General features: G+C 40.4%; 1 protein-coding gene across 13 annotated transcripts in view; it reads right to left on the bottom strand.

The window, feature by feature from the left end:
* The window catches only part of ROR1 (receptor tyrosine kinase like orphan receptor 1), a 486,769-nt gene that overhangs the window by 402,604 nt on the left and 56,533 nt on the right, over positions 1–27,632 (bottom strand). The window contains exon 1 of one of the 13 annotated variants that reach the window (XM_049109528.1): positions 452–890. The exons of the other annotated variants lie outside the window; for them this stretch is intronic. Coding sequence (XP_048965485.1) covers positions 452–554 — 103 coding nt within the window. The 5' untranslated portion in view covers positions 555–890. Of the gene's footprint in view, positions 1–451; positions 891–27,632 lie in introns of those variants that run through there. 13 annotated transcript variants of the gene reach the window in all.

Consider the following 27,632-nt stretch of genomic DNA (forward strand, 5'->3'; position numbering starts at 1 on the left):
GGCAGCGCGCACGTTGGGGCCTCCGGCGTGAACCTCCAGAGGCAGGAGGGCCGGGGGCGGTGGATCCGGGAGGCCGCCGGGGCCTCGGGAGGCCGGGGCTTTTGTTCGGGTCGGTGCGCGGCCAGCCTGGGCTCTCGCACGCACCGCCGAGGGCACCAACTGGCTCCCGGACCGCGCCTCCCGGGACGGCGGCCCCGCGGACGGGTCAGGGCGCTGGCGGGGTCCGCGAGACGCAGCGGGACCGACGGCACGGGAGGGCCCCCCACCCCCACCCGCGCCCGCGCCCGCGCCCGCCCCGCGGGGCCCTCCACGCCTCCTGTCAGCGCTGACAACTGCGGCGGGGCGCCGAGGAGGGCGCCGAGGAGGGCGCCCCCGGGCAGACGGGCGCCCGCGGTGGCGCTGGCGAGCCCCCCGACGGCTCCGGGCCCGGGGCGGGCGGACGCGCTCCTACCTTGGGCAGCGGCCCCGCGCGCAGCCAGCAGCAGCAGCAGCAGCGCGGCCGGCAGCAGCGCCAGGAGCGGCGGGGGCGCCCCGCGGCGGCGCGGCCGGTGCATTCCTCCTCTCGCGGCGGCGGCGGCGGCGGCGGCGGCGGCTCCCAGGCCGCGCGCAGAACATCCACGGGCTCCGCCCGGGGTCCCGGCCTCCTCGTTCCGGCCGCTGTCCCCGCAGGATGCCGGGGGACTCTGCAAAGTTCTTTGTCCCCCTAACCTGCTCCCTCGCTCCGCGCGGGTCGCTCCCCGGCCCTGCGGCCGGTCAGTCCCGGCTGTCGGGGTCGCGCTGGCCGAGGGCGGGTCCCCCCGGCCCGGCCCGGCCCGGCCTCTCGGAAGAGCGCGCCCTCCGCCCGGGGGCTGCCGTCCCGGGGCTCCCTCGGCGGCGGCGGCGGCGGCGGCGGCGGCGGCGGCGGCGGCTCCTCCCGCTCGGCGCGCTCGCTCTCTGGCTCTCAGCCTCCCTCAACTTGTCACTTTGCACCAACTCTCCAGCCCCGCGCCCGAGCCCGACCAATGGCAGGCGCGAGCCCAGGCCGGCGACCCAGCGCCCTCTGCTGCCGTCTCTCGACACCCGCACCCTCCCTGACTTCCAGAACGTGCCCCGCAACCCACGCCCCTCCCCCCACCGCGCCTCAAACCCCGCGGGCGAACCTGGGGGGCCCTCTGACCGGGAGGGAAGTCGAGGCTCAGGGAGACTTGCCCCGACTCGCAAACCAGGCTGATGGCTCCACCGGGAGACCCCGGTTCCAGCCGTCCCGGCTCTGCCCCTGGAGCTGTGGGCCTCTGGATAACAGGACGTTTATTGATATCACACGGTTTCCCTTTTGATTTCCTCTTTGACCCAAGGGACTTACGTTTTCCCATTTTGTCTTTAATTTCTAGTTTCGTTGTATTGAAATCGATGTCGTCTGTACCGCCTCCGAGGATTTCTCTGTGATCAGTTTTTGTCAATGTCCTGTGGCCGCTTGAAAGAAGGAGTTTTTCTATCTTCAGAAGGTGGAGATAGGTGACTATCTCAATTTTATCTTCTTTACATTTAGGCCTTCTGTATCTTTGCATATCGTTTTGTCCAGCTGTTCTACTATGGACCTAGGGGGTCATTAAAGTCTCCTACTAACAGTATGTTTTGTCTGTGTCTCTTGCTTAAGTGTTGTGAATTTTGTGATACATAAAAAGTCAAGACAGGGGATCCCTGGGAGGCTCAGTGGTGTGGCGCCGCCTTCAGCCCAGGGCCTGATACTGGAGACCTAGGATCGAGTCCCGCATCGGGCTCCCTGCGTGTGGCCTGCTTCTCCCTCTGCCTGTCTCTGCTCTCTCTCTCTCTCTCTCTCTCTCTAATAAAAAAAATAAAATCTTAAAAAAAAAAAAAAAACCTCAGGACAGTTTGACTTTCCCCGTGGAGAGACCCCTTGATCATATACAGTGGTAAGTACCTGCACTGCTGCAGCCCTACCTGAGGCTCTGTGGATGCTAGAGCAATAGAGACAGCAGTCGGTGTTGCCTTAGAGGGACACCAAAAACCAAGTCTATGATAATCACTTATTGAATACTTCCTATTGGCCTGGTGCTTTGTGTACATTTGTTCATGAATCTTCCACTGACATTTTTTTAAGTCATTATAAATTTTTCTGCCTCTGTGCACTTTTACATAGATTACCCACATATTACAGTTGTAGAAATTGAAATGCAAAAAGAGAGTACCTGACTTGCCACCAGTCACATAGACAACGGGTGGCCAAGCTAAGACTCAGTGTTTATACCATGACGAGGCTAGAAGTTCTTGGCCAGGACCTGGCATATGCCAAGCACTCAGTTAGTGGCAGTGGTCATCATTGCTGCAGCAATCACCTCTAAGAACCCAGCTTTAGGATTTCATAATGAGCAGTCACCATATGGAGGGCAAGGACCCTGTAGCCCAAAGTATGTCCAGCAGGTCATAGACTCTAGACTCGCAGCCCTCTGCCTTCAGGCAGGTGAATGACTAACCCATGTGGGACAAACAGTCACTTATTCATCTCCAAGACTTCAGGGCAAGAGTGCCCCCAGCTGCCTCTGTAGCTTTCCTCCTTTCTACCACTCTGACCTGAGGTCAAGGAATGATAGACAGAGAGGCCTTGGGTCAACCAGTTCATTGCCCAAATAGGTTTGTCCTCCAAGTTTCTCTGCCTGAGACCCATTCAATCCTGTCTCAATTATTTGGTCACTTGCCTGAGGAACTTACTGCACAAGGTTCCCTTGTTAGGAAACTGTCTTTGATGGTCAGTCTCGATACACTATGGCCCGGAATCAGAGGAAACTCGGTGACACTGCACTTTGCTGAGCAGTCTCCCTGGTCTACAGTACAACACATAGTTTCCAGACAAGGAGCCTTTCCTGTCCACCCACCCTGCCCCCAGCCCCAGCCCCAGCCCCACCCCCACCCCATAACTGCTGGTCCCAGGTATCTTAGGTAACAGAAGGCTGCCAGTGCTGAGTATACAGAACTTAATGGCACTTTTATCAGTACTTAAACCTTCCAGGAACTTAATCACAGAATCATAGACGTGAGGAATGTGACAGCTGGAACGGGCCTTGGAAATTAACTAGCATACCCCCTTCAACATTTTATAAAAGAAAAACGTGGGACTCAGGGAAGTGGAACTTCCTTGCCCAAGGTCACACAGCTGGTCAGAGCCAAAACTGGAACCTTACCTCAACTGGTCCAGACCTGGGTAAACTACTCCTTTGGGCATCCCAGATCTCTTGAAGTTTAGGTCTAACACACTAGTTCTCAACGAACGGGTTAGAAAAGCCTCTTCCTGTTTTATTTTGTTTTGTTTTTAAAGGACAAAGGAAATATTTATGCAAGTTACTAAATGCCAGTGCTTAGGATCAGGCTGCGGAGGCTCATGCTCCAGGTTTCCTGATCTCTGCTGAGTGTGGACAAATATCTTAGTTCTCTGGGCTTTGGTCTTTCATCTGTAAAATAGTGATGATGATAATAATAGTACCTATTCCATATTGTGAACTTTAAATGAGTTAATTTATGAAAAGCGCTCTTATGAGTATCTCACACAGACTGGGCACTTGATAAATGTTAGATGTTATTATATTGTTATTTACATACAAGAGCTTATGGTTACTTAGACCATCAAAATTCCTATGAAGTCAGTCTTGTCTCTCTCTTTTACGAACAAAGAAACTAAAATGAAAAGAGGTTAAGAAACTTGCCCAAAGTCACAAGAATTAAGGCAAAACGGTAGGACTCAAGCCTGAATCACATCTCTCTCTGCACAATACTTAAGTGGTAGGATGTTCCAAAAGCTATAGGCAACCCATAAGGAACCTATGGGTCCTGTGGGTCTTCTATGGCCCTGCCTTCTCCCTTAACCAACCCAGTGGTGGATGCAAATGGATTAGAGTCCAAGAGGAGCCACTCTAGAGGGTCCTGGCTCAGACTCCTAAGGTACTTCCTGAGGCTCTTGCTGCTTACGGAGGCAGTCACCTACCTAGGCCTCTCCCACTAGCACACACATGGCTCTGTTTATCACCATGGACACTTAGAAGGTATAGCCAGGGTAAGTCATGGTGGGAAGGTTGAGAAAGAACAGGGAAGTGACAAGTCACTGAGGGCAGGTGCCAAGAGGGGTGTAAAAGAAACTACCTAACATTTGAAAAAGTTGTTGGAGAGGGAGATTCATCTGGGGCATTTGCTTGATTTACCCAACAAAAACAGCCATCAATTATTCTTGGAGAAACTGAGTAGCATGGTGACTACAATTAAAGACTCAAGAGCCAGATTACAGGGATTCAAATCCTGATTTTGCTCTTAGTAGCTGTGAGAACTGGAGTCTAGTATGTCAGATTCCTCATCTGTAAAAAGGCATAATAGTCATACCTGCTATCTACTTTTGTTCCAAAGATTACATTAGTTAATACTTTTATTTTTTATTTTATTTTACTTTTTAAAGATTGTATTTATTCATGAGAGACACAGTGAGTGAGAGAGAGAGGCAGAAACACAGGCAGAGAGAGAAGCAGGCTCCATGCAGGGAGCCTGACGTGGGACTTGATCCCAGGTCTCCAGGATCACACCCTGGGCCAAAGGCAGCGCTAAACCACTGGGCCACCGGGGCTGCCCTAGTTAATACTTTAAACATTTTTTTTAATTAGCTAGTACTTGTAAAGGGTCTATCACACAGTAAGCAGCCAATATTTATTAGCTATTATTATTGATGACTAAGAACATGGATCTAGCATTAGACAGACTTGGTCAGATGATCTGAATAAGTTATTTTACTTCTTTATGTTATAATACGCTCATGTGAAAAAAGAGATAATAATTGAACCAAAATATAAAATCATTTTAAGTATAAAATAATATATATTGTACCTTGACTATAAAGTTCCCAACACAGTGTTTGGCATGGCACCTACTCAATAAATCGTTGCTTATTATTCTTTTTTTCTTCAAACCTCTACATTATGGGGTACAAGAAGGATATAAATTTGGTGATCATACAGCGTGGATTTCTAATACAACCTTGATTTGATATGTTTTGTTCCATTTGTACAGTGGGTAAAAAAAGATGATAAAAAGACAAACTGGCTTTCTTGCTGTATAGTCCATGTGCCCTTCTTGTCCATGCTATATCTCTGTGCTGCCATGTGTGTGCGTGTGTAACATCTCCCCAATCTAGTATCATCATCAGAAATTCATGAACAGTAGGGGATTTTTAGTAAAACCAATACCAAAATGGGATAGCCTATACAACTTCTGAAAGAAAAGATAGGAGAAAATCTTAGTTATCTTGGGTTTGATAAATATTTCTTTAAAGAAGAGACAAAAGCCATGAACCACAAAACAAAAATATTGAAAACTTTGACTTCTTCAAAGTTAAAAACTTTTGCTTTTCAACAGACATCGTTATGAAAATAAAAAGTAAGTCATTGGGGTAAAATATTTGCAAAATATATGTCCAAGTAGAGACTTGCATCTGCATATACGAAAAAGCTCTTACCATTCTATGATAAAAAGACAAAAATCTTAAATTTTAAATGAGCAAAATATTTGAACAAACACCACTAAAGTAGAAATACAGATGGCAAAGAAATACAAAGAAATACATGAAAAGATTTTCAACATCGTTATTAATCAAGGAAATGTAAACTAAAACCATAATGAAAGATTATTACATACTTACTAGTGTAACTAAAGTTAAAAAGATGAACCATATCAAGTATTGGCAAGGATGTGGAGAAACTAGACTTTCATACATTGCTGATGGAAATGTAAAATAGTACAATCACCTTGGAAAATAGTTGTATAGTTAAAACCTACACTTGTATCTACCACATGAGCCAACTATTCCACTTCTAGGTATTTATCCAAGACAAATCAATACATATGTCCATACAGACTTTCACATGGAGCAAGTCAAGGAAAATGAGTTTTAATGAACAAAGAACATGAATAAAGGGCATTGGATAGTCTTAGAGGCTTTTAAAAAAGTAATTAGATATACTTTTCTTCTCTGTACCTGTTTCTATTGGACAACAGGTACAGTTGCACCAAAACCAGGTCACTCTGGCTCCCAGACAAGATTAGATGAGCACTGACAAATCTTTCCTTCTCTTTTTGGAAGACCTTATTCAGAGGACTCTCAATTAATACATCAGTTACAGCCCAATTGTCATCCAAATCCTCTGGGCTCTGGATTATGTCTGCTGGATTGGACACCCGCCCATTACCTGAGACCTGCTCTAGTCCCAGTGGGAAGGTTTAATTCCAGGTATCCCCATCTCTAGTCTGCTCAAGACTACAGCAGCAAACATGTCTGTTCTCAGCCCCATCATGAACTAGACTCAGACAACTCATCTTCCATCTTTTAATGTATTCGACTAGCACATATTTATAATGGTTATATTTTCCAGACTTGATTCCTAATTCAGGGACTTATACAATCCTGTGCTCTAATACAATGATCATATTTTAAATTTCAAATGTGTTTTTTATCAAAATATTTAGAATGGAACATAGAGGTCATCAAGAACAGTCTTTATTCCAGGCAATTAACAGAGCCTCCTCAGGTAGAAGTAATAAAACTCCATCTTAAAATGTTGCTTTGGATATCATTTCAGTCCTAAAAAAAAATACCAGACTTATTTTCACATAGCATAGATCTGAGAAAATACTACAGAAAAGCATTTATTTATTTATTTTTAAGTAAGCTCTATGCCCAACGTGGAGCTTAAACTCATGATCCTGAGAATCACATGCTCTACCAACTGAGCCAGCCAGGCAGCCCCACGAAAGCATTTTAAACTTAGTAAAACTGAACCAATATACTAGCGAAGCACCCTAACTAGTCCTAGTCTATGCAATTAATGAAAGTTTAAATTAATAGATGCTAATAAGTAGTCCCTGAATTAATTAATCCAAGTCATGTCAATATGAATTATATAGTCAAGTGAGTAAAAACAATTTACTGATGATTGAGAGAGTTGCAATGATATCCAAACTTTGTCATGGATATTATATGCCCTAAGCAAGTCATTTGACCTCTTTCAACCTCAATTTTCTCATCTATAAAATAACAACTGGACCAAATAGTTCCCCACCCCCAAAAAAATTTCATATGAAAATTTAAAACAGCTTGATTTGTAATGGCCAAAAATTGGAAACAGTCCAAGTGTCTACCAACAGGTAAATGGATAAACTTCAATGTGCTCATACAATGAAATACTATTTATCAATAAAAAGGAATGTTATTAAAATATAAAATATAAAAATTATGCTGAGTAAAAGAAGAAAGATTTTTATATAGAATATATACTACATGATTTCATTTTTTTTAAGATTTTACTTATTTATTCATGAGAAACACAGAGAGAGAGAGAGAGAGGCAGAGACACAGGCAGAGGGAGAAGCAGGCTCCATGCAGGGAGCCCAATGTGGGACTCGATCCCGGGTCCCCAGGATCAGGCTCTTGGCTGAAGGTGATGCTAAACCGCTAAGCCACCAGGGCTGCCCTACATGATTTCATTTCTATAAAATTCTAGGAAGTGCAAACTAATCTACAGTGACAAAAAAGCGTATAACAGAGAAATGAAAGGATGGATGACAGACAGGCATAAGGACATGGCATGAAAGTGATGGTTAGATTTATTATCTTGATATGGCGATGTTTTCACAGGTGTATAGATACATTAAAACTCATCGTAGTGGGGTGCCTGAGTGGCTCAGTTGGTTGAGCGTCCAACTCTTGATTTCTCTCAGGTCATGAACTCAGAGTCCTAAGATTGATCCCCACATTAGCTGCAGTGCTGGGCTAGAATCTGCTTAAGATTCTCTCTCTCTCTCTCTTTCTCCCCAGCTCACATACTTAGAACCCTTAATAACTGACATGCTCATCAAATCACACATTTTAAATATAGTTAGTTTAATGTATGTGAATTCTACTTCAATAAAGTGATACATGCTGACAGCCAAAGAACACCCTTGAGGAAAGGTTCGAAACATAAAAGAAGTAAACATAAACAAGAAAAAAGCAACTTGGAAGCAATAGACTCTTTAGGTAGAAGAAAACTTACTCATACAGACACACACACACACACCATCATTCATACATGAAAGATAAGTGAAGATATTGCTTTTATGAAATAAGAAGAGCATCAGGTGGTTGAGAGGGGACTAAGAGGCAATGAACAATAGTCTTGGAAATTAAAAATAATTATGGCTGAAATGAAAAGAAATGGCCTTGGAGAAATGCTTTAAAAACTCTGAAGGAAAATTATTTTCTACTTAGAATTCTATACTCAGCTAAACTATCATTTAGAGTGAGAAAAGAATATTCAGGACATGCAAAGCCTCAGAAGTATCTCCCATGTACTCTGCGTTAGTTTTCTATGGTCTCTGTAATAAATTACTCCAAACTTGGTAGTTTAAAATAATACACATTTTAAAAAAGATTTTATTTATTTATTCATGAAAGACACAGAGAGAAAGAGGCAGAGACACAAGCACAGGGAGAAGCAGGCTCCATGCAGGGAGCCTGACGTGGGACTCGACCCCAGGTCTCCAGGATCAGGCCCTGGGCTGAAGGCGGCGCTAAACCAGGCTGCCCCAATAATACACCTTTATTCTCTTAGTTTGGTAGGGAAGAAACCCAAAATCAGTTTTACTGGGCTAAAGTCAAGGTGTTGGCAAGGCTGATTCTTTCTGGAGACTCTAGGGGAGAATATGTTTTTTCCAGCTTCTAGAGTCCATGCTTTGCATTCCTTGATTCGTGGCCCCTTCCTCCATTTTCCAAGCCAGTGGTATAGCATTTTTCAAATCTCACTGTGCCTCCACATTCACATCTCCTCTCTTATAACAAGTCTTGTGACTACATAGGACATATTTGGATAATCCAGGATAATATCACAAAATCCTTAATTTACTCAATCTATAAAGTCCCTTTTGCTATGTTCTGGGGATTAGGACACAAAGATCTTCAGGGAGCCATTACTCAGCCTGCCACACACTCTCTCTAAGGTCATGATCAGAGGATATATGCCCATATTCAGGAAATAAAGAAAAAAGAATACATTAAATCTAGGAAAGAGAGAGAAGAAAGGTATTTTCAGGATGACAATGTAGGCATGTTCCAGGAGGAAAACTGAATAACTGATTAGAGGAAATTATCCAAGAGTGAAAGAAGTCTTAAGACTCTGAGAGAAAAAGCATCATCTAATAGACTCTTAGGTAAATTTAGGCCTCAGAGAAAGTTTTGCTTTTGAGGAAATTTTGGGATGAATTGGTATAAACATATATAAAACTAAATAAACAAAAATATAAACAATTATTTTTCCATGGAATACAAAATGTGTGCAAAAAGGAAAAATAAATATAATAGGCTGCATGGCTTAACTGTAGCTAGCATTTGCATAGGCATAATATTGCAAACAATGAATCTAGCCAAAATTATAATAGATTATGATGGAAGAGTAAGAGGATGGGAAATGTTGGTAATGGTGCTGGTGGTGGTGATTGTGAGAGGGAGCCCATATTTCATAGTGGACAGTCAATAGATAATGACTAAAACTGAAAAAACAAGTTGTAGCTATATGTTATTTAAGATCATGAAGATAAACATGAAAAGAAAGAATTGAAATCAAGAAGTAGGTATGGAAAAGGGGATGGACGTCAGTGATGGCCCTCATCTGCAGGCCAGAATAAGAGTTGCTGTTATAAGACTGGGAACTGTTGACAGTAATAGAGATGATAATATCCCCAAATAAAGACCAGATAGAAGTGCTTTATTATTTTTTTTTTACAGACTAACCTTTTTTTTTAAAAGATTTTATTTATTTATTCATGAGAGACAGACAGAGAGAGAGAGAGAGGCAGAGACATAGGCAGAGGGAGAAGAAGCCTTCCTACAAGGAGCCCGATGCAGGACTGAATCCCAAGACCCCAAGATCATGCCCTGAGCCAAAGGTAGATGCTCAACCACTGATACACCCAGGTACCCCCAGGTAGAAGTGCTGAATGTAGACACAACACTGACATGATTATTGTGATGAACAGTGAAGTTGAAGGGGCAGTCAGAGAAGCCTGGCTCACAGAATTATGGAGATGTTTATAGAACACAGAATCCCTAGAAACAAGATACATGGGCAGCCTACCAAGGGCATTGCTAAACCATCCAAACAAAAAAAAATCAAGGATGGATGATTAGGAGGCAGAGGCAGCTCCCCCAGTAAAAATTCATGATACTTTACCCAGGTTCTAGGCCAGGACCAGTTTTCTGACCAGAAGTCAATTGACTAAATAAGAGGTCAGATTCTCAGGAAGAAGGTCCCTACAACACTACAGCAACTATATAAAAGAAAGAGCTCTTCTGTAGGACCAAGTGGGGTGCAAATGGCCCTGCTGCTTGGGTCCATGTGACCAGTAGACCATATGTTATTGGAGGATGTCTATGGCAGGAAAAGATGTTTTATGGAGTTAATGGAAACCTTCAGTAGGAGGATCACTGTATAGACCTTAAGGGTTCTGTGTGGCCATGCCATGTGCAATAAAAAGTTACTTTCAAAAAACAGCATCTTTTCCTGATGATTAGGGCCAATTATTCCTGCAAGGATTTTAATTCCTTTACTTTTCTAATGGGCTCTTGGCATGAGGAACCCAAAGTAACTAGAAAGCAGCTTAAACTTTAATAGGACTCTTTTTTTTTTTTTTAAGATTTTTATTTATTTATTTGAGAGAGAAAGAGCATGAATGGCAGGGGGTGGGGGAGAGGTTGTGCAGCTGAGGGAGAGGGAGAAGCAGACTCCCCACTGAGCAGGGAGTTCAACACAGGGCTCAGTCCCAGGACCTCAGGATCATGACCAGGACCACAAAATCATGACCTGAGCCAAAGGCAGACATTTAACTGAATTAGACACCCAGGTGCCCCTAAATGGACTCTTATTATGAGCCTAGTAGAAGAGTTTTTTCTATGGAGGCAAAGTCCAAGGTTATGAGGAGAGGAAGCACAAATTTCCTATTTGCTGAAATATGAAATGTGAAATATTTGTGAAATATGAAAGCACAGATTGAAAACAAAAACAAAAAAAAGATACACCACACCAACAGTAACTTTTATTTATTTTTATTTTTATTTTTATTTTTTTCCCAACAGTAACTTTTAAAACACTGGTATGGCTTTCCTATTATCAGAAAAATAGTCTTCAAAACAAAGAGTATCATTATAGAAAAATAGGGTCATTTCATAATGACAAAAGAGCCAGTTCATCAAAAACACATAGAAATCTTAAATTTTTGGATGTTTATATGTATATGTTCCTAAATGTGTATGTCCTAATGATAGAGTTTAAAAGCATATGGGAAGCAACAATTGACAAAAGTAGAGGGAGAAAAGAAAATGAACAATCATAGTTGGACACTTGAACACTTCTCTCTTAGTAACTGATACAAAAAGAAAATAAAGAATTAGTGAAAATATAAAAATTTGAACACTATCAACCAGCTTGATTTAGTAGGTATTTATGGAACACTATATCCAACAACTGAAGAATACACATTCTTTTTTTTTATTATTATTGGAGTTCAATTTGCCAACATATAGCATAACACCCAGTGCTCATCCTATCAAGTGCCCCCCTCAGTGCCCGTCACACAGTCATCCCCCACCCCCGTCCACCTCCCTTTCCACCACCCCTTGTTCGTTTCTCAGAGTTAGGAGTCTCTCATGTTCTGATTCCCTTTCTTTAAGCACCTACAGACCATTCATCAAGAAACACCCATATGCTGAGCAATAAAATAAGTCTGAATATATCAAAATACTGAAGCCATAGAGTATATGCTCTATGAGTCAAGTAAGTTAGAAATTAATATTAAAATATATGTGGAAATCCATGGAAATCCGAGAATTAACATTTTTAATAACCTTGGGATCAAAGAACAATTGAACTAAAATACATTGACTAAATGACAAGGAAAGCTCAGTTCATTAAAACTTGGGGAATTCAGGGGTGCCTGGGTGGCTCATTTGGTTAAGTGTCTGCCTTCAGCTCAGGTCATGATCCTGGGGTCCTGGGATGGAGCCATGCTTCCTGCTCCACAGGAACCTTGCTTCTTCTCCTCCCGCTTGGCACTCCCCATGCTTGTGCTCTCTCTCCCTTTCTGTCAAATAAATAAATAAAATCTTTTTTTAAAAAATGGGGGAATTCAGCTGAAAGAGGAAGTTCATATATAAAGAGGAAGTTTATAACTTCATATATTTATATTAGAAAACAGGTAGATCTATAATCATGATCTAAGCTTACACATTAGGAAGCTAGAAAAGAAAGCAAAATAAGCTCAAAGTAAGCAGAAAAAGATAATAAGTATAAAAAAAATTCAGTGGGGACGACTGGGTAGCTCAGCGGTTGAGCGCCTGCCTTTGGCTGAGGGCATGATCCTAGGGTCCAGGATCGGGACCCACATCCGGCTCCTTGAGGAAAGAGGGCAGCCCTGGGGGCTCAGTGGTTTAGCGCCGCCTTTGGCCCAGGGTGTGATCCTGGAGACCCGGGATCGAGTCCCACCACTTGGGGCTCCCTGCATGGAGCCTGCTTCTCCCTCTGCCTGTGTCTCTGCCTCTCTCTCTCTCTCTGTGTGTCTCTCAAAAATAAATAAATAAATAAATAAATAAATAAATAAATAAATACATACATACATAAATAAATAAATAAAATCTTTTTAAAAAATGAGGAAAGATGGGATGCCTGACTGGCTCAGTCCATAAAATGTGGGACTCTCGATATTAGGGTTGCAAGTTCATGCCCGACATTAGATGTAGAGATTGCTTGAAAATAAAATTTTAAAAAATAAGCAAGAGAAAAGAATCCACAAATAACCAACATCAAGATCAGATCCTACATACATTAAAGGATAAGGCTATCATAAGGGGTTATTTTGAACAACTTCATGCCAACACATTAAACAATGTTGATGAAATGAATGAATTTTTTGAATAACACAACATGACTGCTAAAGATAGCTGCTTACCTATGAAAGAAAACTGAATTCTTAATTTAAAACCTCTCCACAAAGAAAACCCCTAGCCTAGATAGCTCTGTAGGTGAATTCTATTAAACATCTAAGGAAGAAATAATAGCAATACTACACAAACTCTTTTACAAACTGAAGGAAGAGAGAACAGAGATCACTGTCTTTTTTTTTTTTAAGATTTTATTTATTTGTTCATGAAAGATACACACAGAGAGAGACAGAGACACAGGCAGAGAGAGATGCATTCTTCCCACAGGGAGCCTGATGCAGGACCCGATCTGGGGACCCCAGGATCATGCCCTAAGCCAAAGGCAGATGCTCAGCTACTGAGCCACCCTGGCACCCCCAGAGACTACTTTCTAATTCATTTTATAAGCCATGCCTTAATAACAAAACCTAATAAAAGATATGTCAAGAAAAAACGTAATCAAACCAATCCTTCTCATGAACTAGATACAAAACTCTTTAACAAAATATTAGCAAATTAAATTCAATAATATAAAAAGGACAATATATTGTGACCAAGTTAGGTTTATCCTGGTAATGCAAGGTTGTTCTGACATTCTTTTTTTTTAATGATTTTATTTATTTATTCATGAGAGACACGGAGAGAGAGGCGGAGACATAGGCAGAGGGAGATGCAGGCTCCCCACACGGAGCCCTATGTGGGACTCAATCCTGGAACTCTGGGATCACATACTGAGCCAAAGGCAGATACTCAACTGCTGAGCCACCTAGGCATCCCTTGCTCTGATATTCTAAAATTATGTAATTCACAAATCTAATCAATATAGTTAACAGACTTAAAGATAAAATTATTTAATGAGCACAATAGCTAAAGAAAAAGAGCACATGAAAAAATCCAACATGCATTCATGATTTTAAAAGAAATATCTTATAAATCGAGAAATTAAAGAGAACCTCCACAATCTGATAAAAGGTATCTAAGGAAAACCTATAGCTAACATCATGATTAATGGTAAAATATTAACCATGTTCTCCCTAATATGAGAGACAAGGTAAGGATATACATTCTCACCTTTCTGTTCAATATCCCATTAATGGACTTGCCAGTTTCATGAGGCAAAAAAGATGAAAAAAAAAAGGCATAAATACTGGGGAAAAAATTAAATTGTCTTTACTTAGAGGCGATATGATGTGGACATAGACACCCAAAAGAAACAACAACAATTTTTAAAACCCTACTACTCAATTTGGTAAGTGAATTTAGCAAGGTCTCAGTATACACAGCCAATAATACAAAAATCCATTATATGTCTATATGTTAGCAACAAACAATTGGAAATTAAATTTTAAGATAAATTCCATTTATAATAGCACCAAAGCACATAAAAAAAATCTATAAGTAAATTTAACAAAAGAAACAAAAGACTTTTGCACTGCAAAAGTACAATGTATTATTGAGAGAAATTAAAGATGTCCTAAACAGATGGAATGCTGTATCATGCTTGTGGGCTGGAAAAAATACTGTAAATATGTCATAAAGGCAGAAAAATATAATAATGGAAAAGAATAGAGAGAAAAAAGAAAGAATAGAGAGTCCAGAAATAGGCTCACAGATACCCTGATAATTGATTTCTTCTTTTTTACAAAGGCACCGATATAATTCAATGACAAAAAGAAAGTCTAACAAATTATGCTGGGGAAAAAAGCAAACTTTATCTGTACCTTATAGTATAAAGAAAATTTAATTTGAGGTGAATTAGTGCTTAAATGTAAAAGCTAAACCTATAAAGTTCTTAGAATAAAATAAAATATGAATATCTTTATAAAGAGGGACTAGGCAAAGATTTCTTTGTACAGAGAAAGCAGAAATTCTAAACGAGAAAATTGATGAATAAGAATTCAACAAAATTAAAAGCATTTGCTCATCAAAAAACACCTCTCAGTGAATGATAAGTAAACACTGAAAAATGCTCATCATTAGTCATCAGGAAAATGCAAATTAAAATTACAATAAGCTATTCACATATGCACTACTATGGCTAAAACTAGACTAAAACCACAGATGTTAAGAGTATGGAAAGCCACTAGGTTTCTGATATATTGTTGGTGAGAGTGAAAAATGTTACAACCACTGTGGTAAACTTTTTAAGAGTTTCTTTTTCTTTAAGACTTTTTTAAAAAGATTGTATTTATTTATTTATTTATTCATGAAAGATACAGAGAGAGAGAGAGGCAGAGACATAAGCAGAAGAAGAAGGAGCTACCCGCAGGGAGCCCAATGCAGGACTTGATCCCACAACCCTGAGTTCTTGACCTTAGCCAAAGGCAGACTCTCAACTACTGAGCCACCCAAGTGCCCCTTTAAGAGTTCCTTATAAAGCTAAATATATACTTACTTACGATCCCACAATTTCATTCAGAGATATTTACCCAAAAGAAAATAAAAATATATGTACAAAGATTTACACATCAATGTTCACTGCAGCTTTATTTATAATGTAAAGCATTGGAAACAATCAAATGTCCATCAACAGAAAATAAATAAATAAAATGTGGCAAACCCATCTTATGGAATACTACTCGTTAATAAAAAAGAAGATGGGGCACCTGGGTGGCTCAGTAGGTTAGGCGTCTGCCTTCAGCTCAGGTTTGATCCCCAGGTCCTGGGGTTGAGTCCTGAGTTGGGTTCCTTGCTCAGTGGGGAGCCTGCTCCTTCCTCTCTCTCTCGTGCCCTGGGCCAAAGGCAGGACCAAACCGCAGAGCCACCCAGGGATCCCCTACCCCTGCTTTTTAAAGGACACTATTAAAAGAATGAAAAAATTACACCACAGACTGAGCGACAATACTTATAAGTCATGTATCTGATAAAGACTTGTATCTAGAGGCACTTGGGTGGCTTCAGTCAGTTGGGTGTCTCTGCCTTTGGCTTGGGTCATGATCTCAGGGTCCTGGGATCAAGCCCGGTGTTGGGCTCCCAGCTTGGCAGGAGTCTGCTTCTCTCTCTCACTCTGTGTGTACGCTCATTCTATCTCTATCTAATAGGTAAAAAAATTTAAAAAGGCATGGCTCTTTCTAAAAAAATTAAAAAGTAAATACTTTATCCAGAATTTGTAAAGGATATTCAAAACTCAATAATAAGAAAAAAGAGGGACTTCCGGGGAAGATGGTGGAATAGGAGGACGCTAAGCTCACCTCATCCCACAAATACAATTAAATAGCACCCACATCAATGTAAATAACCCAGAAAGCAATCCAAAGATTGGCAGAACAGACTCTCCACAGCTAAGTGTAGAAAAAAGACCACAATGAGAGAATAGGAAGGGCAGAGATGCAGTCAGGAGCTAAATGGACCTGTGGGACTGTCCCTGGGAGGGATGGACACAGAAGGCATGGAAATGGGAGAGAAACAGACTGTCACACTGGGGACCCCTAACAGATAAGATGAATCCCCATAACATAGAGTTTTGAAAATCAGAGGAGCATAATTTTGTGAGTTCTTACACTCAGCGGGGCTTAACACCTTGGATGTTAAAAATCAGCAGGCTCAGCTCTGGGAGAGTAAGGAGAGTAAGAAGAAACTGAGTCCCTGCCATTAAAGGGACAGCACAACAAACAGCCCCATGAAGATACACCATAGAAGCAATAGTTTGAAAAATGCCTGGGGTACACAGCAAGGAGATTTGTTTATTAATCTCAGAGCATGTGCTGGAGGGGCAGAGAACTTTGGGAGACTTTTCCAAGAGCAAAAGAATTGGAAGGTGCCATTTCCCTCCCTTGTCCCTCAGCCTAGACACAGGGACACCTACAGAAACCAGCATAGCACCAACACTTTCTACCAAACTTGTTATTAGTGCACTCATCCCCCTAAGTTCTCCTAGAGACATGTCCCCTCCCTTTCTGCCTGGCCTGGCTCCAGTTCCCCTCCCATTGCAGACCTGCCCAAACATTGCTAACACTGCACTCCCAAACTCCCACCCTCCTACCCCATTCTCCTGCGAACCTGCATCCTCAAATATACCCTTGGTTGGAGCCCCCCCAAAGTGGTGCTTTCATAAAGCCACTATTTTAAGAGCAGGAGATACAGCTAACTTTCCTAACACATAGACACAAGCACAGAGAGTTACACAAAATGAGGAGACAGAAGAATATGTTCCAAATGAAAGAACAGGACAAAATCACAGCAAAAGAGCTAAAAGAAAAGGAGATAAGTAATATATCTGATAGAGAATTTAAGACTACTCTCTGGACTTGAAAAAAGAGCAGTGGACCTCAGTGAGACTCTCAAAAAAGAGATGAAAACATAAAAAAAAAGAACCAATCAGAGATGAAGAACTCAGTAACTGTAAGTGAAAAATAGCCTCAGTGGAGTAAATAGTAGACAAGAGGAAGCAGAAGGACAGATCAATGATCTGGAGGACAGAGCAATAGAAAGCAATCAAGCTGAACAAGAGAGAGAAAAAGTAATAATAATAAATAAAAACAGACCAGGGGAATTCACTGCCACCATCAAGCATAATAACATTTGCATTATAGGAATTCCAGAAGGAAAAGGGAGAGAGAAGGGGACAGAAAATTTATTTGAAGGAATAATACATGAAGAATTCCCCCATCTGAGGAAAGAAACAGAAATCCAGATGTAGGAGGCACAGAGATCCCAACAAAATTAACCCAAAGAGGTCCACACCAAGATTCATAGTAATTAAAATGGCAAACAAATAGTGACAAAGAGACTTTTAAAAACAGCAAGAGAGGGATGCCTGGGTGGCTCAGAGGTTGGACCTCTGCCTTCTGCTCAGAGTGTGATCCCAGTCCCAGGATCAAGTCCCGCATCTGGCTCCCTGTAAGGAGTCTGCTTCTCCCTCTGCCTGTGTCTCTGCCTCTCTGTGTCTCTCATGAATAAATAAATAAAACAAAACAAACAAACAAATAAATGCAGCAAGAGAGGAACACCTGGATGGCTCAGTATTTAAACTCTGCTTTTGGCTCGGGGCATGATCCTGGAGTTTAGAGATCGAGTCCCACATCAGGCTCCCTGAGGGGAGCCTGCTTCTCCCTCTGCCTATGTCTCTGCCAATCTCTCTCTATCTATCTCTCATGAATAAATAAAATATTTTTAAAAAGCAGCAATATAAAAGTTACATGCAAAACAAACCCATAATGCTACCAGATGATTTTTCAACAGAAACTGCAGACCAGAAGGGAATGGCATGATATATTCAAAGTGCTGAAAGGAAACAAAACTTACAACCAAGAATGCCCTATCCAGCAAGGCTATCATTCAGAATAGAAGGAGAGATAAAGAGTTTCCCAGACAAATAAAAATTAAAGAAATTCATGACCACTAAACCAGCCCTACAAATAATTTTAAAGGGGACAATGAATGGAAAGGAAAGATTATAATCAGGAGTAAGAAAAGTAGGAGTCATAAAAGCAGTACAATTAAGTATATGTATAAAAAATCAGTCAAGGAATTTACAAAATAAAAGGATGTACAATATGACACCATATGCCAAAAACTTAGGTGAGAAAGGAATTAAGAATGCAGCGGGGTCCACTTAAGTGACCATCAACTTAATATAGACAGCCATATGCATAAGATGTTATACACAAAACTAATGGTAACCACAAATGAAAAACTAATGGTAGGTATGCAATAAAATAGAGTAAGGAATCCAAGTATATCATGAAAGAAACCAGAAAATCATGAGAGCAGAGAGCAAGAGAAGAAAGGAACAGAAAAGAACTACAAAAACACCCATAAAACATGTAACAAAATGGCAATTAAGTAAATTACTGAACAACAATTATCATGAATGTAAATGGACTAAATGCCCAATTAGAAGACATAGAGTGATGGAATGGACAAAAAAGCCAGACCTATCTGTATACTGCCTACAAGAAACTCATTTCAGTCCTAGAGATATATGCAGATTGAAAGTGAAGAGATGGGAAAGCATTTATCATGCAAATGGAAGTGAAAAGAAAACTGAGGCAGGGATATTTATACTGGATAAAATAGAATTTAAAACAAAGACTGTAACAAGAAACAAAGGAGGACACATAATCATAAAGGAGAAAATCCAACAGGAAGATTTAACAATTGTAAATATTTATGCACTCAACATGGAAGTACCCAAATATATAAAGCAGCTAATAACAAACATAGAGGAAGTAACCAATAGTAATACAATAATAGTAAGGTTTTCTGTTTCTTCCTGTTTCAGTTTTGATAGTTTAAATCTTTCTAGGAATGTATCCATTTCTTCCAGATTGCCTAATTTGTTGACATATAGTTGCTTATAATATGTTCTTATAATTGTTTGTATTTCTTTGATGTTGGTTGTGATCCCTCCTCTTTCATTCATGATTGTATTTGAGTCCTTTCTCTTTTCTTTTTGATAAGTTTGGCTGGGGTTTATCAATATTTTTAATTCTTTCAAAGAACAAGCTCCTAGTTTTGTTGATCTGTCCTACTGTTCTTTTGGTTTCTATTTCATTGATTTCTGCTTTAATCTTTATTAGTTCTCTTCTCCTGCTGGATTTAGGCTTTATTTGCTGTTCTTTCTTCAGCTCCTTTAGATGTAAGGTTAGGTTGTATATTTAAGACTTTTCTTGTTTCTTGAGAAAGGCTTGTATTGCTATATATTTCCTTCTTAGAACCGCCTTTGCTTCATTCCAAAGGTTGTGTCTTCACTTTCATTTGTTTCCATGAATTTTTTAAATTCTTCTTTAATTTCCTGGTTGACCCATTCACTCTTTAGTAGGATGCTCTTTAACCTCCATGTGTTCCTTCCAAATTTTCTCTTTTGATTGAGTTCAAGATTTAAAGCATTGTGGTATGAAAATATGCAGGGAATAATCTCAAACTTTTGGTACTGGTTGAGACCTGATTTGTGACCCAGTATGTGATCTATTCTGGAGAATGTTTCATGTACACTCAAGAAGAATGTGTATTCTGTTGCTTTAGAATGGAATGCTCTGAATATATCTGTGAAGTCCATCTGGTCCAGAGTGTTATTCAAAGCCCTTGTTTCCTTGTTGATCTGCTTAGATGATCTAGTAGGTATATTTATAATAACCCCAATCGGGAATAGCCCAGAATGTCCATCAACAAGTAAGTGGATAAACAAACTATTGTGCTTCCATATGATGGAACACTACTCAGCTATCATAAGGAGTAAACTCATGATACACATTACAATATGAATAGATATCAAGATAGTTAAGCTGAGTAAGAGAAACCAGACCAAAAAAAGTATAACCTGTATGGTTCCATTTAGATAAAACTCTAGGGAATACAAACAAATGTATAGTAAAAGAGAACAGATCGGTTGTTACCTGGAACAGAGAGTGGAAAGTCAGGGATGGATTACCAAGGGGCATAAGGAAACTTTGGGGGTGATGGATATGCTTATCATCTTGATTGTGGTAATGGTTTTCATGGGTGTGTTTAGGTGTTAAAATTTATCAAATCATACACTTACAATATGTACCCTTTATTTTATGTAAGCTATACCACCTCAATAACTTAGATTTTTTAAAAAACAGAAACAATTATTTAGGCCCAACCAACTATATCTCTGAGCAAAATATAGCCATCAAAATACCAATTTGAACTTCTTCTCCAGTCTTACTTCTCCCACTTAAGAGTCAAAAAAACTGAGACCTAGAGAGATACGGTGATTTGCCCAGGTAAGATTTCACTTGTAAACTCTGTGTCTAGTGGCTAGACAAGAACAAGCCAAAATACTGCTGCTGATGAGGATGATGATTTAAATAAATTATAGCTCCTTATCTATTTTAAGAATTGTTTTCACAGTGGAAACCAGAGCTTAAAATCAAAAGCTCTGCTCTGATTCTCCACTCTATCACTAATTAGCTCTGTAAACTTGAGCAATTTCCATAAAATTTGCAGAATCTCAGTTTCTTCATCTGTACATCCATGTTAAGAATATCTTAAAAGGCCTTTTTGAGAATTAAGCAAAATAGGATATGGTCAAGTAAATTTTTAATAAATATTAATTGGGTGAATTTTATATGTGAGATAGATGAGGGAATATGTATTATGAATTGATGTATTATAAAGCTGAGGATAAGAAGTTAAGGGTTTTCCCTTGATCATGCAGTCAGGAAAGATAGAGTTGGCTTACCCAATCTCCTAAATCCCAGTCCAGTGTTTTTTTGTTTAAAAAAAAAAAAAAAAGACACTCACCAAGGTTCCTGGAAAGACATATATCTAAATGCAGAGTAGGGAGGTTCTTCTTAGGGAGTCACTTCATTCAGAATTCTCAAAATGGTAGGCTGGTGGCCATATTTAGCCTTCTGCAGTATTTAGATTCTAAGTGCAAAGAGCTTTAGGAAATTAAAGTCAACAGTTAAAGTTTGAGAGATTTCATATAAAAATCTGAATTTCCTACTTGTTTTGGGGGAAAAAAATTAGCAGATTTGGCAACACTGAGCCTCTGCTGAAAAAGGGCAGTGGAGGGCTAGAAGTAAGGTGAAGATGCCCCTTCAGATGGGTGGGTCCCCTCAGGTGTTCACAGTTCCTACCATCCCTCACACCCTGACTCTAGACCTGCCTCACTTATAAACCTGGCACGTGACATTTATATGTGCAGCCCAGGTTTTCCACCATTCTGCCTCACACAGTTAACCATCATTTCCTGAGGGCCAGCCATGTTTATGATTTGTCATCTGAAAATGGCAATGAGTTGTGATGACATTTTGACAGCCACTCAACAGAACTGACTCCCTCTAGGCTGCATGTGTAAGCAGTTTGCATGCACACCAATTGCAGTAGAAATCTGGCAATCTAGCATTTTTGAGCAATGTAGATATTCAATCTGGATTTTCTCAGACACCAAAGTGGATATATTTTGCGGGTCCTGATTCTTCTTCTTTTTTTTAAGTGTTTTGTTTTGTTTTGTTTTTTTAAATATTTTATTTATTTATTCATGAGAGACACAGAGAGAGGCAGAGACACAGGCAGAGGGAGAAGCAGGCTCCATGCAGGGAGCCCAATGTGAGACTTGATCCCGGGACTCTGGGATCACGCCCTGGGCCAAAGGCAGGTGCTCAACCACTGAGCCACCTAGGTGTCCAGGGCAGGCGGGGCGGGGGGGAGGTCTGACTCTTGAATGATCCAACTTGACATTCTACCTTGATCAAATTTACCAGACAACTACACTGTTTCCACATACCTGTGCTACTATAGCCACAACTTGAAGTGGTTCATAATCACATTAAACTTTCTAAGGAAGCTGATGGGTATGAAAAACTTGTGTTTCCCAGGACACTAAGATAGTTCCACATTAAACCTTAAGTAAGCCCATGAAGTAAACACTCAAAACATATTCAGGATGAGAGAGAGGAAAGCCAATGGATAACACATTAAAACATTATTTTTTTATATAAAAACTACCAAACTGCCTATAATTAGTGAATACAATCACTTTTTGGCTCTAAAATAGTTCCTCACAGCACACACACACACAAATAAGTTAAAATGTATGCTTGAGACCTTGGTGTACATCTGCTCTTGATCTTCTGTCAATACAAAATATTTTTCCTCTTTCAACCTAAACACTGGATCAGGAGCCCTGTAATGAACTATATACCACTAGCCAATCTAAAAACATTTTTGAAAAACAATGTCTAGAAAAAGATGTACCTTCTCATTCGTCTCTTATCATAACTACAAAACACAAAGAATAGCCAACTTTTAAAAACATTTTATTTATTTATTTGAGAGACAGAGCATGAGAACCAGGGTGGAGGGGTGCAGAGGGAGAGGGAGAAGTAGACTCCTTGTGGAGCAGGGAGCCTGACGCAGGGCTGAATCCCAGAACCCCAAGATCATGACTTGAGCCAAAGGCAGATGCTTAACCGACTGAGCCACCCAGGCGCCCCAAGAATAACCAACTTTTAAGTATCTTGACTATCCTGGATTTTGCCACTATGGAACAGAGGTCACTGTGAGGATAATTGCCTTAGACAGTTATATACAGCTACGGAAGAGCCACACATGGGAGGAAAATCAGCTGACTGTCTGTACATCTATAGTTTGTTTTGTTTTGCTTTTTCAAACAGTGAAATTCTTGTGGTTAATTATTTTTGTGATTTCATTCCCTAGAAAAAAATGCACTACATGCACAATCCACTTTCTATTATTATTTTGTAATAATAATAATAGCGTTAAAGATCTATTGCCTGGTGTGATTTGTAAACCCTAGCAAGCCAAGAAGAGAGGACTGCAAAAGCTAGCAATCATTTTAAGGGAATATGTTAAAAATTCTAAATATTCGATAAAGGAGCAAAGACTATCCATTGGAAGAAAGACAGTCTCTTCAATAAATGGTGCTGGAAAAATTGGACATCCACATGCAGAAGAATGAAACTAGACCACTCTCTTTCACCAGACACAAAGATAAACTCAAAATGGTTGAAAGATCTAAATGTAAGACAGGATTCCATCAAAATCCTAGAGGAGAACACAGGCAACACCCTTTTTGAACTCAGCCACAGTAACTTCTTGCAAGATACATCCACGAAGGCAAAAGAAACAAAAGCAAAAATGAACTATTGGGACTTCATCAAAATAAGAAGCTTTTGCACAGCAAAGGATACAGTCAACAAAACTAAAAGACAACCTACAGAATGGGAGAAGATATTTGCAAATGACGTATCAGATAAAGGGCTAGTATCCAAGATCTATAAAGAACTTATTAAACTCAACAGCAAAGAAACAACAATCCAATCATGAAATGGGCAAAAGACATGAAGAGAAATCTCACAGAGGAAGACATAGACATGGCCAAATGCACATGAGAAAATGCTCTGCATCACTTGCCATCAGGGAAATACAAATCAAAACCACAATGAGATACCACCTCACACCAGTGAGAATGGGGAAAATTAACAAGGCAGGAAACCACAAATGTTGGAGAGGATGCGGAGAAAAGGGAACCCTCTTACACTGTTGGTGGGAATGTGAACTGGTGCAGCCACTCTGGAAAACTGTGTGGAGGTTTCTCAAAGAGTTAAAAATAGACCTGCCCTACGACCCAGCAATTGCACTATTGGGGATTTACCCCAAAGATTCAGATGCAATGAAACGCCGGGACACCTGCACCCCGATGTTTATAGCAGCAATGGCCACAATAGCCAAACTGTGGAAGGAGCCTCGGTGTCCATGGAAAGATGAGTGGATAAAGAAGATGTGGTCTATATATACGAATGGAATATTAGCCATTAGAAACGATGAATACCCACCATTTGCTTCGACGTGGATGGACCTGGAGGGTATTATGCTGAGTGAAATAAGTCAATTGGAGGACAAACATTATATGTTCTCATTCATTTGGGGAATATAAATAATAGTGAAAGGGAATAGAAGGGAAGGGAGAAGAAATGGGTAGGAAATATCAGAAAGGGAGACAGAACATAAAGACTCCTAACTCTGGGAAACGAACTAGGGGTGGTAGAAGGGGAGGAGGGTGGGGGTGGGGGTGAATGAGTGACGGGCACTGAGGGGGGCACTTGACGGGATGAGCACTGGGTGTTATTCTGTATGTTGGTAAATTGAACACCAATAAAAAATAAATTTATTTTAAAAATTTAAAAAAATAAAAATTCTAAATAATAAACCCAGTTACCAACCGACCGGAGACAAAAGTTGGTAACAAGGTACAGAAATGTTCCTGTTTTCCTGTCTTACTCAGAGTATACCATTTACTCCAGATGTCTTTATCTTTCTAATAAATGCCAGATTTTATTGACACATTTTATCAGCTTCTTGCCATAGACACCAAAAGGTCTGGAATGCAAGCTCTCTTTTTGAGTCACCATTTATCCCCACAACATTTGCAGGGAGAGCATCGTTATAATTCTCCCAGGCTCTTGACTGTTTTAAACAGTCCCTATACACACATGGTGCATCTGTTTTCCTCTCAGAAGAGAAGCATTCTTGATTACTCCCTCTTTTCCCCTCAGAGAAATGTATGTACTACCTACAGATGACACAGATCATTTAATCAACAAGCTTCCGAAGAGATACAGATTTGTTCTCCACAATCAGCAAGGAAACTGTACCCAAATTTTTTTCTTTACTACATTAAAAAAAAAAAGCGGGTGGGAATCCTATGAAACTATGATGGAGAAGGCTTCCTTTAGGGAAGAGAGTAGAAAAACATTGCAAGTTTATCCCAGGAAGTTGCACGGAAATTGATCCCCAAAGTTATGCACAATCCTCAGTTTGATCAGAGGGTACTTTGGGTTTTTCCTCTAGGATGCTGGATCTTTCTCTTTTTTTCTTTTTTTTAAATCTCATTGAGCTCTGAGCTCTAGACTCATAACAGTGTTAGGCATGCATTGTCACTACAGGGTTTTTCATCTCTGTGTCATTTTACAGACTAGCTCAAAGAATCCCTGAGCTAAGGGGGAATTATTTGGATTCCTGTTTTACAGCTGAAGAAACTGAAGAAGAGAAGCAAAGAGTTTCCCACTGAGACACAGAAAGAGCCTGTTTGAGGGGCTCAGTCTGCAGGGTTTCAGAGTTCAAACGCCCACTCAGAACACTACAACAGGGGAACAAGACAGCCTTCTAAATCTAGCATGAAATGCTGGATTTTGTTATTCTCCCTATATAATGTGATGTAGCATAGTTGCATGGGGAGCGACAGCAAGAGAAAAATGTGATGAAATCGTAGCTATATCCAAAATAGTCTTATTTTACATAATTGGATGTGATTTAAGAAATGTACTCATTCTCCCCTGCCACAACATTAGTGAGACACTTGGCGCCAGATACCTCTAAATTCTTCCATTTAATTGTGTATTTGATACTAGCTATTCTCACAATCTAAAAAAGAGATCATTTGGGTATGATTGAACTGTATACTAAAACTCCTCTTGGAAGATGTGACTTTTAGTACAGAAAGCAAAAGCTTTTTGGTCACTAAAAAGAGGTAGGCTTCCTGGGCATATAAGTTTACCAAAATTTCCAATTATAGTATAAAGACTTCATTTCACTTGCAGAGAAAAAAAACAAAAACAAAAACAAAAACAACTCTAATGGGGATTTGTGACCCCTGCTGGAGGCAAAAAGAGTAACAGAAAGAGAAGAAGGTCAAAGGCCAGAATAACCTGGCTCTAGTGTTGGTAATAGCAATAGTATTGTATCTACCATTTAGTGAGCTTTTTCCATGCATTTTCTGATTTAATCCACACAACTCTTTTTTTTAAGAGTTTATTATTTTTTTTTTTTATTTGAGAGAGAGTGTGTGTGCACGCGCATGCATGAGCAAGGGGAAGGGACAGAGGGAGAGGGAGGAGCAGCCTCCCTGCTGAGCAGAGAGCCTGTCACAGGACTCAATCCCAGGACCCCAGGATCATGACCTGAGCCAAAGGCAGACGTTTAACTGACTAAGCCACCCAAGCACCCTGTACAACTTTTTACATTTGATATTTTTATTTCCATTTTACAGATGAGAATATGAACTTGGAGAGGCAAAGTAACTCCCTCATGATCATCTTCAGTGTCTGTGTGGTTAAAGTAGTATTTGGGAACCAGACAGACTGGGAGGTGTCAAATACATTTATCAGTCGTACAGTGGCCAACCATCCTAGTTTACTCCAGACTCAGAGGTTTCCTGGAAGGCAAAACTTTCAGGGCAAACCAGGACAATGGCTCACCCTACAAGTTGTGTGACCTTAAAGAAAGTACCTCTCCCTGCCCTGGACCACAGAGGAATTTGGACCAGGATGATCTCTAAAGTTTACTGGAGTGCTGTCGCCTGATTTCTTTCTCTGCATAGTGACATGGAATCATCTGTCTAATCATTGCCTCAAGGAATCTGTAGCATCACTGTCTTTATTCTTCCCCCTCTTTATGATTGAGTTCTTGCAGTGTATTCTAGAAAGCCCCTTCTGTTTCAATCTACACAGATACAAGAGAACTCATAACAACAGTTTTCCACTGAACAGGTCTGGGCGTGATAAGCCTCTATGGGCATCTGCCTTAACATTTTAAGGGATACTTCACATTTATCACATCTACTCAACTGAGCCTCTCAGCCTCTGTTGTCCTACCAAAATGAGAGTAGTAAAAATTGTATCTCACAGGGCTAGTGAGATCAAACATGTAAAAGTGCTTTTATAAACTATATAAAAATATAAAAATGTATCCATGCTACCTCTTATCAGAGAGTGGGAATGTGAATCACAAACCAATTTGCATGTAGTCCCAACCTGAATCTACCCCCACGCTCTAGTCCCACACAACACCTAACCTGTATGGGCTCTTAAAGATAGAGTTTTATATTTCAAAGGCTCTGGATCCCTTCTTATTTTAGCCATGGAGTCTAGTCATTTGCTGGCCATAACCTCCTAATTCAATAATCAAGAAACAGGAAACTTGTTCTCTATATCAAATTGGAGATGGAGACTAGGAAAATAGGATAGGAATCACTCAAACTCTGGGACATTAGTTAAAATGTTTAGAAGAGAAAAAAGGAAACCCATCACTAGGGTGGTGCAATTGTCTAATCTCTTATATAGGCAAAATTGTCTCTATTCAGTCTAATTCAGAGGTATTTTGAGGATTAATGGGGCAAGGATGTGAAGGCTCTTTCAAAACCACATAAAGGAGGCTACAAAATTAA

This window comes from Canis lupus, chromosome 5 (assembly GCF_003254725.2).
Source record: "Canis lupus dingo isolate Sandy chromosome 5, ASM325472v2, whole genome shotgun sequence".
NCBI classification, from domain to species: Eukaryota; Metazoa; Chordata; class Mammalia; order Carnivora; family Canidae; genus Canis; species Canis lupus.